General features: G+C 39.3%; 1 protein-coding gene across 1 annotated transcript in view; it reads left to right on the forward strand.

The window, feature by feature from the left end:
- LOC104388438 (metalloendopeptidase homolog PEX-like) overlaps positions 1-13,868 on the forward strand; it is a gene marked incomplete at its 3' end in the record, with an annotated part of 28,777 nt that extends 14,909 nt beyond the window's left edge. The window contains exons 4-5 of the mRNA XM_009997304.1: positions 12,460-12,546; positions 13,642-13,868. Of these exons, the coding sequence (XP_009995606.1) occupies positions 12,460-12,546; positions 13,642-13,868 (314 nt within the window). The remainder of the gene's footprint in view (positions 1-12,459; positions 12,547-13,641) is intronic.
- Between the last annotated feature and the right edge of the window lie 1,461 nt (positions 13,869-15,329).

Here is a 15,329-nt window from a genome sequence, read left to right on the forward strand (position 1 = left end):
CTGCTGAATTTTCCAGTTTTGATTGGTGACTTCAATTAAGAATTTAGGAGCACTATTGTCTTACCATTGAAATGCAAGTGGTATTTTGTGAATAATTCAGAATTGGAAGTCTGAGGCAAATAAATCAGTGCCTATTACCTGTGATGAACGTTGATCATGAACCAAGTAGTTTCTTTTCCTTACTCTGAAGTCTGTAGAACAACTACATACAGCTGTGAGTTTGTTTTTTTTTTTTTCCTTTTGTTTTAAGTGATCATGCAGGAAGCAATAAATTAAAAAGAAGACCAAACTATGCAAACATTCCTAAATCTCAGCACTGGAAAGGAGTTGATTTAAATTGCATGAATCACTCGTGAATATGTCTTCCAGGCCTTTTAAATTAAATTTATGGCTGTGGAAACCAGTTTACAGATTAAGTCTCCATCCTGATCCTGGCCCAGTGAGACACCTCCTTCAGTCCAATTTGCTGTGCTAAGCTTTCTAGCATGGCTGTTTCCTGAATGCCAGTCAATTTAAAGTGAGAAAATTCCACTGTGGCAAAAGGAAAGAAATGGGGGACTTTTAGGAGGATATGGTGTGCGGGTTTTTTAAAGAGCACGACACAGACGGCAAATAAAATAACTTGGCAGTGTAGGCAAGTTTTCCCAATATAATCTGCAATATAATCTTTCTTATTTGAAAGTAAGTTCTTTTAAAAGTAAAACCAGTAACAACAAATATCTCTGTATGAGAATTTATGCTATTTGACCATAGGATGATCCTTTTAGATAAATTCCAGGAGTTGGTGTTGAGTGGCTGCTGTCAGTGTCATGTGGCTGTTTTGCCACAGGGCTTATTAGAGTTGATTTCTCTTCTGGGGGAGAAGAGAAGGCAGGGACTTGGTTGGGACCGCTGGGAAGGCTTGGATGCAGCCCATGAAAACTGGAATGTGGCTGCTGACGCTCACCTCTAGGTTCCTGGATCAGCTGGCCTGTTTTTTGTGATTTCTTCCTTCAGAGATAGCTGATTGAGAGCTGTTCCCAGTAAGAGGGAGAGTACCAGCAGTAATTAAAAAGCGAATCAACCAAACAACAAAACTGAACAACCCTCAGGAGGTATTTATGTTCTTGTCTCTGGTATCTTCTTGTTGGATAACAACTCCTGGATAACAAGGTAGCAGCAAGCAGCAACAGCTCTTAACAATGTTTTGCTTGGTCTTTTCTACTATTAAGGGTTCTCTTTTCAATGTTGCAGACATTTTTTTTTTTCAGGGGTCCAGATCTTTTATATAATGGCTTATTCATCTAAATGTAAGAAAAGACATAATTAGCATAAGTCAGGTAAATCTCTCTGAGCAACAAGTTAATAGCTTACAGTAAAATGAAGTACCTGACTCAAAGGTGGAGAAGCCAGGACTTTTTCCAGGCTTTGTGGCTGCTCAAAATGAAAGTTGTATTCGTAATGGGTGATTTTGGGAAGCCATGAGTACAGAAAGGAGATAATTTTGGTTCCTAAATGAGGTTTTAAGGCAGAACAGAAACTGAGCCACAGGATTCCCACAGCATCTCCCTGCTTGGGAGAACAGAACAGCATCTTCCTGCAAGCTCTGTGCCACGCTGCTGTGCCACAAGCCGCACAATATTCCTCCTGGATTTGCAGTCAACCTCTCTTTTGGCCATTGCCTACAGAAGGATTATATGTTCAAATCTGCAGATGTTGAATTTCAAAATTACTATATGACTGTACTTTGAACTGGTATTTTTGCTTAAAGAGAATTCATACCTTGGCAGGCAGAACACTCCATGACATCTTATTTCCCATTTTCTGACTAACAAAAAAATTACACAAATACATGTTGAAAGCATTAATACTATGAAGTAAAGCTTAATGCTCCTGTTTAATATGGAGCTCCACCTATATTGTAATGATTGGGGATCTCACAATCTTCTGGTTTAAGTGCAGTTTAAACTCTTGCACCTAATATTGTCATGATGTATTATCCCCTACAGCACAATACTGGGAGGCTAGAGGGGCAGGGGAGGGAGGAGTATTGCTCAAAAGATATTGAACTTAGATTTAGGAACAGAGGGTCTCACATTCCCAGAAGTTGATTTTTCATTCTGTTACAGTTTGTGTACACTTATGTTAGTTGACTTTTGGAGGAACTCACAGGGTGTGCTTATCTTTTCATATACAAACTCAGAGAATTTACAAAGTGCTGAAGCTGTGGACACAAACAGCATTGTCATTTAGGAAATGTGCTGTACATCAGGGCACTGAGCAGCATTAGGAAGCATTTATGTAAGCACAGCTGTTTGAATGCCATTTCCATGAGCACTTCCATATTGCCAAAATGGATACTCAAGAAAAGGATTGGGGAATTTCTTCTCAAGGGGTGAGGGAGAACCCTAAAATGCCAGTATGTTCATTAGGCCTAGTTGTGTAAATATAGCATCCTTTCATGAAATTGGTGTTTGGGAACATTTGTTTGATGTACTTGATTTTTGTTGCTTGGGAATTAGAACCTATATGAATTGATTAATTACTAACTCTTCATGAATTCCCAAGGATATGCATATTCATTACATCCTCATTAATGCAAAAATAATTCATAATAGTGAAATGTTCTCTCAGAATGTCAGAGGAATTAATAATGAAGGGCTGGTTATTTTCAAGAGTCACTGGTCTAACCATGATGGACCAAAATGCCATCAAGAAACAGGCTGATGGACATTATTTTTATAACATTCAAAACGTTTTTCTGAGCTGGTTAACGATGGGTAGACGATAATGAAATTTAAAAAACAAAACAAAAACAAAACAAAAACAACAAAGCAAACAAAGAAACGACCCACAAGATTAAACAAGGGGTGGGGGAGATGCAGTTTATCAAAACAAAGCAGGCCAAATTAAGGCATCAGCTTCACAAAGACAAGTAGAAGGAATGAACACCTGCAGCAGCAGAATACAGTGATGGTTTTTATTTAAAAAACAAACAATCAAGCAAACAGTTTATGGTCTGAAAATATGGAAACTGTTATATTTGAGGCATATCTGAGGCTTTGTAGGCCTGCTGAGAGGTACTAATAGCCCCATTCATTGGCATAGTGGATTCTTCTGCCTTCCAAAATGGTGGGAATATACAATATGGCAGGTAGTTGTTGTATAGTACTCTGCATTATTTCGTATTCCTGCATGAACAAGGAGTTTGCCTTTATGAAAGCTGCTTGGAGTGATTATTTTAAATCCTTCTATACTCCAGTCAGATGATTCAGGTGACTTGATTATTTATAATGGGAAACTGAGAGAAAAAATGGTCGGAAAGTAGTAGAAGGCGGATTAAGGAGGGAACAAAAAATGTCTGAAAGTAGAATTAATGTATGCTTTGGTAAAATTAAAAAGCTACATTATAAACACCAGAAAAATATACTGACTTCCTTTTCTATTTTATTTTAGACTAATAGGGAAAAGCTTTATTTAGGCAAGGATAGTTTTAAACATATGGAGGAAGACTTTTGTAAGCCTTTGACACTAGTTTGTTTTTTCATATATAGATATATTTAGCAAACACTAGAGAAATCTGGACCATAATGCACTAGAAATTTGAAAAATGTGTTTATGCATGCATTTAAATAATTTTGGTAGTGCATTATGCTCTAACTGCTTCCCTTCCAGTCCTCTGAAACTAAGCCACATTTGCAGCCACCAAGAAAAAAAAAAGAATGAACAGCCTTAATGTCAGGAAGGTGCTGGTATATTTAGAAGTATTTTAACTACAGTGGTGAGAATATTTTTCATTTTTTGCCTTTTTAGTTGCAACGGAGTGAAAATTACATCTTTAAACGATATGTTTTCTTATTTTGGAATCCTGGAAGCAAACTTTTATTTAAAAACCAATCATTTGCAGCTCATGTTTTGTAAAGATGAGGACTCTAGACTGCACATGTTGGACTGTTCACCAGACACTTGAACTAGCAAGAAGCACTGCAGGACAGTTAGCAGAACAGGTGGTTTACAAAAATAAATAAATTTAAGTTAGCTCATATTTTAGAGAAGCCTCAGAAAACAAATACTGCTATCAACTGTAACAGAAGAAATGGATTGTACTGTACACTGAAGTGGCACAGCAGGAGAAATTCTCAGAAATAACTTTTAAAAGCATAAGGGAATTTAATCAGGCCTTGAATTCATATATTTGAAGTTGGGTTACACTGGTGTCAGAATAAGGCTGTAAGTTGGCTTCTGCACTCTTCACGGAGGTTTGTCTCTGGTGTTTTTCCAGGTAGGCATGAACTAGCTCTGCTTTCCTTCTGAGGCTCCCAGAAGTGAAGCAGCTCTGAAATGGAAGCCAGGCAGGTGCATTAGTGTGGGAGTTTGACCTATGCTAATTAAACCTGCTAAGAAGGATAGAGTTGTACTGAAACATTAAATGTGCATTGTATAGTGGGAGATGTCCACATCCTTTTCAGTAGAATGCTCTGAGAGAACAGATTTAACTCTAAGAATACTCTTGGCTTGACTGTTCTTGTTTTGTTCCCAAGAAATATGTAGCTTTGAAATATGTCAGTTAAATCTGTCACTTTCTTTTAGAACTTATATCTCTAAATATGTACTTCACTGTCCCCTCTATACCCCTCTCCAGCTATAAGGGACAGATTTCCAAATTTATTTTAATATATATATATAATTTATATGTATTTATATATATTTATATATATATATAAAAAACATTTTCTTCTTTGATTTTATAACCTGAACTGTTTGTGCTGCAGTCTATTAAACTCATAGACAAGGGACAAGATAGGGAAGTTACCATTGGTCAAGCAATTGCAATAGTCTTGAGTATAATTATAGAACTTGTGGCCAGTGCTTTTATTTTGAGGTAGAACACTGTGCCCCTTGTACGCCTTCATCTATAACACTTGTCACTGCCAGCTCTTCTTTGCTTGACTTTAGGCCCTGAAAAAAAGGATTTGGAAACCAGATACCCTAAATGAACATCAGCTGACCCCAAACCATTCTGAAATAATCACTCTTGGAACATGTAAGCTTGTATTACTGTAATTAAGACTGTATATTTGTCTAGATGATTTCCGTAACAGCAGCGTGGTTCTGAAGGGTTTTTTTTGTGTGTGTGTCCTTTAGCACCCCGACCAAATCATTGCTCTGTGAACTATACTGAGCTTGACTTCTCAAATCCAGTATACTGGGAGTTTGAATGAAGGGCAGTGCCTTTATGGCACAGCTGGAGTCCTTACGTGCCCTTAGTGGCAAAAGTGCAGTTGGCTACTTGGGCTTTAGAGGTTATGGTCGCTTTTCAGTAATTCTTTTGCTGTAGCTCTTTAGTGGGAAGAAAATACAGGTTTTAAGGGTTAGACGTTCTTAATGAGGGATAGATTAATCATTATTATCTTATGGCTCAGGGAATGACATTCTGCACACAAGTGTTGTTTGTTTGGTTTGATTGATAAACTCAAACCAAGATCTGAGTAGGTTTTTCTCTGCTTTTAAGCTGAAATCCTTGCTGCTGGCATCGGAGGATCTCCTGCATATTTCCAAAAGATAACTTGGATTTTGCTTCTTCACAGAGGTAGCACATAATTGTGCTAACCTGGGAAGCAAACAAAACTTGTGATTGATAGCTGCTCCTGAAAACAGTAATTATAAATTGCTTTTAGTAGTAGTAGCCCTGAGCATCCTCCAGGCAATGCCAATCAACTCCCATTGTCACTGACATTAAAGAGACTGGAAGACATCCACCATCTCCAAAGGATCAAGCTCTTCGAGTGCTTGGACCAAGTTTAGCAAGCTTTATGCTCATGATGGAGCATCATTCCTATCAGGAGGTCTCTTGACATGAGTTAGATGGCAAGGAATTAATCTTTTGTAGCTCACTTTCTTTATCTGCAACAATGAATAATAGCTTTATCTTCTTGGTTCCACATGTCTAAGAGTGCTTTGAGATCCTTATCCGAAATGTATAGCGTGTAATGCCAGGAATAACCACTAAATTATCTCCTGTGACCTTTCTCATATCACAGACAATTACATTACCCATGTAATGCAGCTCAATAGCTTGCACTGAGATAAAACAATTCACATTGGGCTAAAGCTTATCTTCCAAAAAAGCATCAAGTCTTGAAGATGTTAAGGGGCAGAGAAGCCACTATCTCCTCTGGTTGCTTGGCTCCAGTGGTTAATCACTGTCTCTGTTGAATTTGTCTTCATATTCCAATTGTTGGCTTTCTTTGTATCTTTTTTTCAATAGAGTAAACCACCAAACCTATTTAGCACCAAGCATTTTTAATTGTGAAGTACTTTCTCATACTGTAATCTTATCACTTTTCTGCCATCTTGTTTGAGATAAATCATACTCCCTCATGCATAGGGAAGTAACCACCTCCCCATGGTACCCACCTTCACCACCCTCTTCCATTTCTCAAGCCACTCCATTCAAATAAAAATTCATATGGTTGTCATGTTTTTCTACATCCTGTCCAGCTGTCCAACATTGTTCTAAAAATATGGAACAACCAACAGGCAGATAGTGTTCCAACCTGTCTCACCAGCCTGCACACAACAATATCATCATCTCCCCACTTTGATACTTCCTTATTTTGGCAGTTCAAAACTGCTTGCTCTAGCATTGCCCTGGGAGTTTATGTTGAATTACTTGGCTGCTTCAAGCTTTCCACTCCTCCAGGGTTACAACTTTCCAGGAAATGGGATGTCCCCTTGGGGTTCTTATGTAGCTTTTGTTTTTTTTTTTTTTTAAGTCTAAGCATATTGGGATATTTGCACATGCAGTTGTTTTTCTTCAAGATACAAAGCATTATAATACATTTCAGATATCACTGTACAAACACTTTAGGTTGCATTTTCCACATACAACAAATGTTTTGTAAGAGGATAAGGACAAAAGTGGAGAAAAAAAAAAGCTACTAACTTTGCTAGCATAATGTATTGTCTGTATCTAGGGTTGGAAACTGCAGAGAAAACTTACATTTTTCTCTGTAGAATAAGTAATAAGCTTAGTGAATCACAGTGTTTCTCAGGAATGCAACTTAACTGCATATTTAGAAAACTGTCTGATGAAGAATATTTACAATCTGCAGATCAGGACACTGATAAATTAAAGCAATATTCCTAATCTGAATAAATGGTATGCATGTTTCTTTCTTTTTCTTTCAAATCTAGCTGTACAATCCTTTTTTCATGCAGTCAAAGTCAAAAGAGGGTAAGGTACAGAATTTTCTCAGTGCCTTAAATAAAATACGGTGGTTGAAAAACAAAGCAAAGCTGTGTGAGACAGTAGGCTGGAAAATCAACAAAGGCTGGAAATGGAAAGTAAGATTAAAGGTAACACTTAACCACAAGACTATCCTTAGCAGGTTCAGAATAGTATGCACTTAAATAAACACACACACACACACTAACAAAGCTTACTTTGTAAAGTGCCTTGCTCTCACTTTTAACAACAGAGGATTGGTATTTACTGTAGGGTAGTGAGCCACAGGAAGCTGCCCTTTTTTAGCCCTCTTGCCCTGGAAAAGCACCATCTGAAGGCAACTCAATATAAACCTCCTTCCTTCCTTTCTTTCCCAACCCCAGCTTTACACCCCTCCCCTCAGCTGTGGCTTTTTATCCTTGACCGCCAATCTGAGCATCTACAATTCAGACACTGGAGAATCATTCTTAGTTACGGTGTGTTTTTTGTTGGCAATGCTGAGAGTTTGTGTTTTGTACAAGAGTTAGGGAGAGAGATGTTGCAAGCCTGCCTGACCTAGGCCACCAGCAGTACAAAAACTTTGATTTGTAGTGGGAACCTTCCCACCCTGAGACCCACAGTAGAAGAAAATGAATGAGGAAGCACTTTGTAACCTCAGAATGTTTGGGATATCATGAACACCTTTAACCTGTTTCTGATCATGCAAGTGCTGGTAGCTTGATGAGATACTGTTATTTCAGCATTGTGGAACAGAATTACCAGTACATTCTAACACTTGCCATAACTAAGTTTTATGTGAAGGAAGAAATAAATCATTCATCTGGGCATCCTGTGCATATGGAAACACCGACAATGAGGTGCTAAGATCAGTAGTGCAGGCCAAGATCCCCATTATCCCAAAGGGAATGACTTTGGCAATAATTTGAAAGTGAAGGAAACAAAAGATGTGACTGAAGAAGAGCTGCTTTGCTAGATCAGCCATTCAAACATGTACCACATGTATTTGGCTGTGGAAATATGATCTCAGACTTTATATTCAAGGTGGCTTAAGCTATATTGGTTCCCTTTGCTTGTCCTGGTGATTTTTGGATATGATATTCTGCTTTGCATTTGTAGTAGGCCAGTGATGGGTCAGTAACAGCAATAAGTTGTTAAATTGTGATTGCTGTTAATAATGATCCTGTGTTCTGTCAGAGGTTTTAAAATCAGCTTAGACTGGGGTCTTTTAAAATCTCTTCAGCTCGATTGCTATTCCCTCTTTAGCACTGTAACATCTAACTGGGAGCTGACAAATGAACAGTTATTTCAAGAGGGGTTTTTAAAATCATTGGAGTGCTGTGTGTTTCCTAGTCTGGTCAAAGCCATTTGTTCCTAAAATTTCTTATTTAAAGATGAACCTAAAAGATGCTGATGGAAGCTGGATAAAATTTATTTCACAGGCAGTGAATCTGGTGAAGGATATGTCATTTGGTCTATTGAAACTGCCTATAGATTCAAGTTTACTTCAGTTAATGTCCTAAAATGGAAGACTGCTTTAGAGTGTCGGAGCTTTTTGTTTTGAAACAAGAAAACCACGTTAAAAACAAAACAAAACTAAGATGAAAGCTGCAAGAAGAACTGACTCAATGTCCTTCATAGCACTGAGCAAGCTACTTTAGTCAAAATGTTGGTAAACCTGGTCTCCATAACTTGCCCAGAGTTTTTAATTCCAGCCACTGAACTTCAGAAAGACCTGTTAGACTGATCTCAGTAGATTTGCATGAACACACTGCATCCCCTAGAGAGGGGTGAGAGTAGGTGCTTGGAAAGGCAGAGGAGAGAACTAACTCAACAGCAGCTCTGTGGGTGTCTCATGACATGGAACATTAGCTGGTCTGTGCTGGTCTTTCTCTTCCAATCCCTTGGAAGAACTCATAAGTTTTGCTTTCTTTCTGTTGTCAGAAAGAAGAAATTTTTTCAGAGAAAAATCTCTGAAGCCATTATATTTTTGCAAGGTGGAAAGGCAGTCCTTTCAGAGTTGAATTATTTCAGAGGGGCTGAATTTCCTCTTTGTGGGTCAACGGCTGGCATTTTCTGCAGTGTAGAAGCCTGAAAAGTTGCACATCAAGAGGTGGAGCATTGTTCAGAGTGCCTCTCAGTGCTGGTGAGAGCACAGGATAGCCCCAAGGCAGATCTGTTCAACTTGTCGAGGTCCTTGGGTAGCATCAAGTGAGCTGCAGACCTTCAAAAATACTGCACTGCAGAGCTCAGCCTGTGCTCACCCACACAGTTAGATAAGCTCAGCGCAGGAGGGGGGTTGTTGCAGCCTGCTGCTATGGCCGAGGCTCATCACAGTACCTGACACTGCTAATTCAATGTTAGCTTGAAGTGTCTACATTGATTTCTGTCACAGTAGTGGCTTTCTTTCCATGGATATAGCAACATGTACAGGGACTGATTACCCATATTTTGATTAGTCGTCATTGCTTCTTGCCTTTTCTACTTCTTCTTCTTTAAGAAGAATGTAAATAATCAAGGACAATGTAAAATCCATATGTATTTGTGAGTTCAATAGGAAATTTGGATTTTGTGTTAGCTAATGAAGAAATCAAATGAATCTGACCCATGCTCCAGGGTTGAGACTCTCAATCTTTCTGGCAGATTGAGGCTAAGGCAGAGGAACCTCAACAGCTTAAAAGAGCACTCATGGTTCACATCCTCTATTTCAGCATCCACAGGATTCAACCATTTCATAAATGCTTTTTTGTTTGATCCCTGGATTTTACATCATTAGAACCAAGATTTTTCTTCATAAATTACTTCTGAGCAATTTGGCAGCATCTACCCAACTCATTCTTTGAGAGTCCAGAGAGTGTTACAACTTCGGTTTGTCTCATAATGATGGGAAAACACCAGGTGTGATTTTAGCAGGATTTTATCCAGGTGTATTCCTAGAGTTCTTTTTATTTTATTGGCTCTCATTCTCTGTATCCCTCCTGAGCTTTAGCTGGGCTTTAGCCATTGAATTTTATTAGCTTCAGAGTTTCATGACTGGTGAGTTCACTGGAAAGGAACAGAATTTATTGCAATAACTTTAATAAGAGTGAATTTTTTCATCCTTAGTTTTATGTAGATTTTATTTATATTTTCTTTAAAAAGCCATTCTTAAAATTGGAACAGGTCTGATTATTCTCCTAAGAACTGTGCACACCGAAGGTACAGTCAGTTATTGGTATTACATTATATATGACAAGTTGAGAAATATTAACAATTTGAGAATTTGAAATAAAAATTATCTGGAATCCTGTTCAACAGTATTTTTAGGGAAATGCTTATCTATAACCAAAAGGGAACAATCTCATTATAACTTTCAAGAAAATGAGTTGTAGTGAGGTTGGTTGGTTTGTTTTCAAAGGAGAAAAGGGTTTGGATGGAGAGAGTAAGTGCTATTTGTTCATCATAAAGTTATTCTTTGACTAATGACAACATGATGGTCATGAGGTTATGAGTCACTATTCTTTCACTTTGAGGTCAGTAGTATGCTCCTCTGAGAGTAGCTGCTTAGATGAACACAGGTGGGGAATGTCTGAGAGGTGCAGCACGGTAGGTTCTTCAAGGTGGTAGCAAAATCCTGAGAAAGAAGTGTCTTTAAATCCTACCTCCAGCAGTGAGCTCCTTATCCTGAGTGGAGCAGCACAAACCCAGACTGTTCTCAGCTATAGAACTGAGTGGTGTCACTGAGTTGAACTTTCACCTCCCAAGAGATGTGACATCAGAGAATGGACTCTGCCAAACCTCTCGGAAGGACAGGCTGGAGACTGAGCAGCTGCTGCCTGTTTGCAGGAGGGTGCTGATCTTGGACGGCAGCACCACCACCTCTTCAGTACTCTGCATCACCCCAGCCAGTACTGGCAGAGAAGAGTAAAAGGTGCATTGATACCTGATGGAGCTCTGTTTGGAAGTAGTTTGGTTTTGCCATGGCTGGTGCTATGCAGTCCCAGTGGCCCCCTGCTTTGACAACCCACTGAGACTCCTGTGTTGTACTTTGTTCACCCCTTTGTGTGGATCACGTGTCTCTGCTGAGTCACAGCATCACACAAGGTCAGTTTGCCTTGTGCATTTTCTCATAAACCCTCTCGAAACCCAGAGCACTGGGGAGTACAGTATAGGGAAGGCAACCTTGAATTTTTCAAGGCTCTTTAGCTCTGGATGAGCATGCAACAGGAGACGCCCGACATGGTTCCAGCAAAGCCACTCTCCAATGGTCCCAGTAACTGTTATGTAATGCTGTGCAGGACCTGTTTGGGTCTTACAAAACCAGGTCAGATCCAACAGGGTTTGCTAGCCCTGCTTCCATGCTGTACATAAGTACTACCCTGCTCCTCTTGGCCATGTAAGCGCACATGCTGTGCCATACCTGAGCTGACAGATCTTGCTGAAGCTAAGCTGCCCCTGCATTTAGCCATAGCATATCTATCTGCAGCTGCACTGTGGCTGATTTACAACTTGGATACAATGGCTCAAGGTAGCTGAGAACAAATTGCTGAGATTCAGATACTCTTTTCATTCTATTTCACTTCCAAAACATAATGTAAGGAATTCAAGGAGTGCAGAGAGGTAGTAGCTGAGAAAAGCTAGTTTGGCTTTCAGGCACAAAGGAGGTTGACACCTGTAGTGTGAGTGATCTATAAAATGCAGCTTTTCAAATAGTTGTTGGACACTTGGTCTTCTGCACCATTTACAAGACTGAGGTTGCATGTATTTGACTGACTATGGGGAAGTTCTCTGCTGCTGCTGAAAGCAGCAAAAGTGAATTCCAGTGGCCTTGCTCCTGGGATTCTGTTGCCTTCTCAAATTCACCGAGACCCCAATTTCACAAGATACTGGCACCAGAGACTGAGCTGCTTGCAAGAATTCCTAACTCCCTGCCCTGTGTGCTGGTTTCCACCTTTGCCCCGTAATTCCCTGTTCTTTCAGATTGCTGAGGTGGACTGTTTGTGAGGATGAACAATAAGCAGTATCTGTCAACTGGCTTTAAAACAGTCCTCATAAAAAGAAAAGAAGAGAAAAAAAGAGAAGTAAATAAATACATATTCTCTGTTGGAGGTGAAAAAATGTGAAAGTCTCTCATGTCTATGCTACTGCTTAAGAAAATCTATGTGGAACATCATCCTCAATTAAATTAATGTTGTGATTAAAGCAAAAGCTGAGGCAGCAAACAGAGTTTCTACTTTTTCCAATGTATTGTAAGAAGAGTAATTTCTTTTTTTCAGCATTGCTTGAGAAGCCCATCAGCAAGAGACGAGACAGTGAAGCTGTACAGAAGGCCAAGATCCTGTACGCATCCTGCATGAATGAGAGTAAGTGCCTTGATTTGAGAGGGACACATACATGCTACCTGTGTTGATAAAGGCAGGCTCTTTTTCTCTCTACTGAGCTGTGTGAAGCCTTGTGCAGACACACAGTTTTTGCTGATTTGGACACAACTGAATGCAGGATGTCTCCTAAAAATCCAGGTTTCTGGATTTGCTAACAAGACTGAGGTACATCAAGGCACAAAAAGCCAGTTTTACAGAGGCTTCTGTTTGTCAGGGAACTGTGGAGGGATATTTATCTATGCAAAAGGATGACAAAACCATGCCCTGGGGGTGCAGGAGTAGAGTCTGGTAAATCAGAGGAGCTCTCTGGTTAAATTCTCACACTGACACTTTCAAGAGCCCATTGCTCAGCACCTTCTACATTTCTCTAAATACATTTAATCAAAATACTTCTACACAGCTGCCTATAGACAGTCACGGACTCTTCAGCTTCGAGTTACCTGGATGTCAAGAAAGTTTGGATGGGGAGGCTTATAGCTACACTTGCGGATCACTTTTCTTGAGCTTGAAAATGTTGCTGTAAGGTGCTGTACACTAGGTTGGGACACATCACCACCTTTATGTAGCTACAAGTGTGAAAGATGAGTTGGGAGGGAGAGGACTTTGTCCTTCAAAGTGCTTTTGGTCCTCATGACTCTTACAGATTTTAATTCCGGTCTGGTTTTCTTCCAACATGGCCTGAGACTGACTGCCAGCAATTGAGACAGACTGCCCAGCAGTCTTGGTGCTGAGATACTGACCCTTCTACCTTTGGTTATGTACAACAACCCCCTTGCAGAACCACTGAAGTTTCTCTGCTAGATTCTAAGCGAGAAATATTTTTTTAAATTGACTTATTTCCAGCCCTTTGTCTTTTTTGAAAGGAGCTGATCTGCCTTGCTTATTGTTGATTCAGATAAACTGGGTTGGGCTCCCATGCTTCTATGCTGACAGGCAGTGCAGAGGCTTTGGGTTTCAGCTATTGTGTTTTGCCTTGCCTAGAAATCAATCAGTGCTGATAAATCTTTTTGTCTTGTGTGGCTGCTGATGGATTTGAATTGTCTGGAATGTAATTGTTGTCACATTTTGACATTTCAGATAAAATTGAAAAAGCTGATGTGAAACCCCTATTAAGTATACTGAGGCATTCACCTTTCCGCTGGCCTGTGCTGGAAGCCAACATTGGACCTGAAGGGCTATGGTCGGAAAGGAGGTTTAGCTTAGTCCAAACCTTGGCAACTCTTCGTGGTCAATACAGTAGTTCCGTCTTCATCCGTTTGTATGTGGCTGCTGATGACAAAATCTCCAATCAGTATATTCTTAAGGTAGAATATATCATATCTAATCGGTAACTTTGAGTGGCATTTCGTGGTATCATTTTTTTTAAAAGCATGTTTACATCCCAAGTGTTTACACTTGATTATTTTTGTTATTATCTACTGACTTACGGATGTACATAGGCCAACTTATGAGAATGTAGAAGACAGTAGGAACTACATGCTATTGAAAAAATATTTCTGTAGAGGGAATTTGCTCCTTTCAAATGGCAAAAAAAGTAAAACAGATTCCCAGTGGATCAATGTCCAGAATCCATGTGTGTGAAAATTAAAGCAGTGGATATCCAGTCTTGAGGGTGTTCTGGGTGCTGCTTATGACTTATCAGTTGCATGAAGAATATTGGGGTTTTTTTTGTCTGTGAAGATGAAGAATAGTGAATACATCAGTAGCAAATCTTTTGAACCTGAGCTATTTTTCTTGAGATGGAAACATTATCTTGGGCTTATACAGCACCTTGCAACACAGATATACCCCAAACACTACTGAACCTAAAATAGAGAATGTACCTTTTTACTGAAATGTAATTGCTTTTGGACTAAAGCATTAGCAGCTTTACAGTGCATGGCATTACACAACAGTTTAGATGACTGAGAAAGAGACTGAAGAAATGTTGCCTCAGTGTAGTTTGACAAAACTCCAAAGAAAATTGTAACTATTACTATGAGATGCGACTGTGACAAGACTGAGTGCCTGGGATCACTGGATTGTTGTTGTGTAAGAAATAAGATGAGCAGTAAGAGCAGACCAACCCTCCACTGCTACAAGGAAATAGTTTATGAAGGCAAGAGAGAAGGGACAAAGAAGAAAGTTATGCTGCCATTCATCACAGCAAAATAGGATCTATGAGCCTTAAGTTGCTAACATTTTGACTAGCTATAGGAATACATTGTATCTGGGGATGAAACAACAGTTAATTGTGATGGTATTGGAGTGGTTGTAAATTCTAAGTCAGTTATTCAAAACGTCTTTTGACTGAGGCATTTGACTGGTGTGAAATTGAAAGGTAGCTTTTCCCCAAATCTAAGACATTTTCCTGAACAGTCCAGTCAACAGAAGATCAACAGTTTGCTGTATTAAAGATGTCATTCTGGTGAGATGCTGTTCAGATTCTGTCAGGATTGCTTCAGCTGGAGATGTGTTTAAAAGAACTGAAAAAGTAGAATCAGGAGAGTTTAGGTATCTCCTGTTACAATAGTTCAGTCCAAGTCACCTGTCAGTGAAGGTGTGGGTAGTAATAAGAGAGCTTGTTGCTGGTCTCTTAGAAATGAGTTATACCTGGTATTATCTTCACTCAGTACACTTAATGGCAACTAAGAATTAAGTAGCTAAATAACTGGAGCATTACTTGTTATGAATAACATATTCCTTAGGGTATTCTGTTGTTGTTAATTTGATTAAGAATATGATCTGCAGAACGCATCAGCCAGTATTCCACTTTGTCTGTGTTT

This window comes from Chaetura pelagica, unplaced genomic scaffold, assembly GCF_000747805.2.
Source record: "Chaetura pelagica isolate M959 unplaced genomic scaffold, ChaPel_1.0 scaffold80, whole genome shotgun sequence".
Taxonomy (NCBI): domain Eukaryota; kingdom Metazoa; phylum Chordata; class Aves; order Apodiformes; family Apodidae; genus Chaetura; species Chaetura pelagica.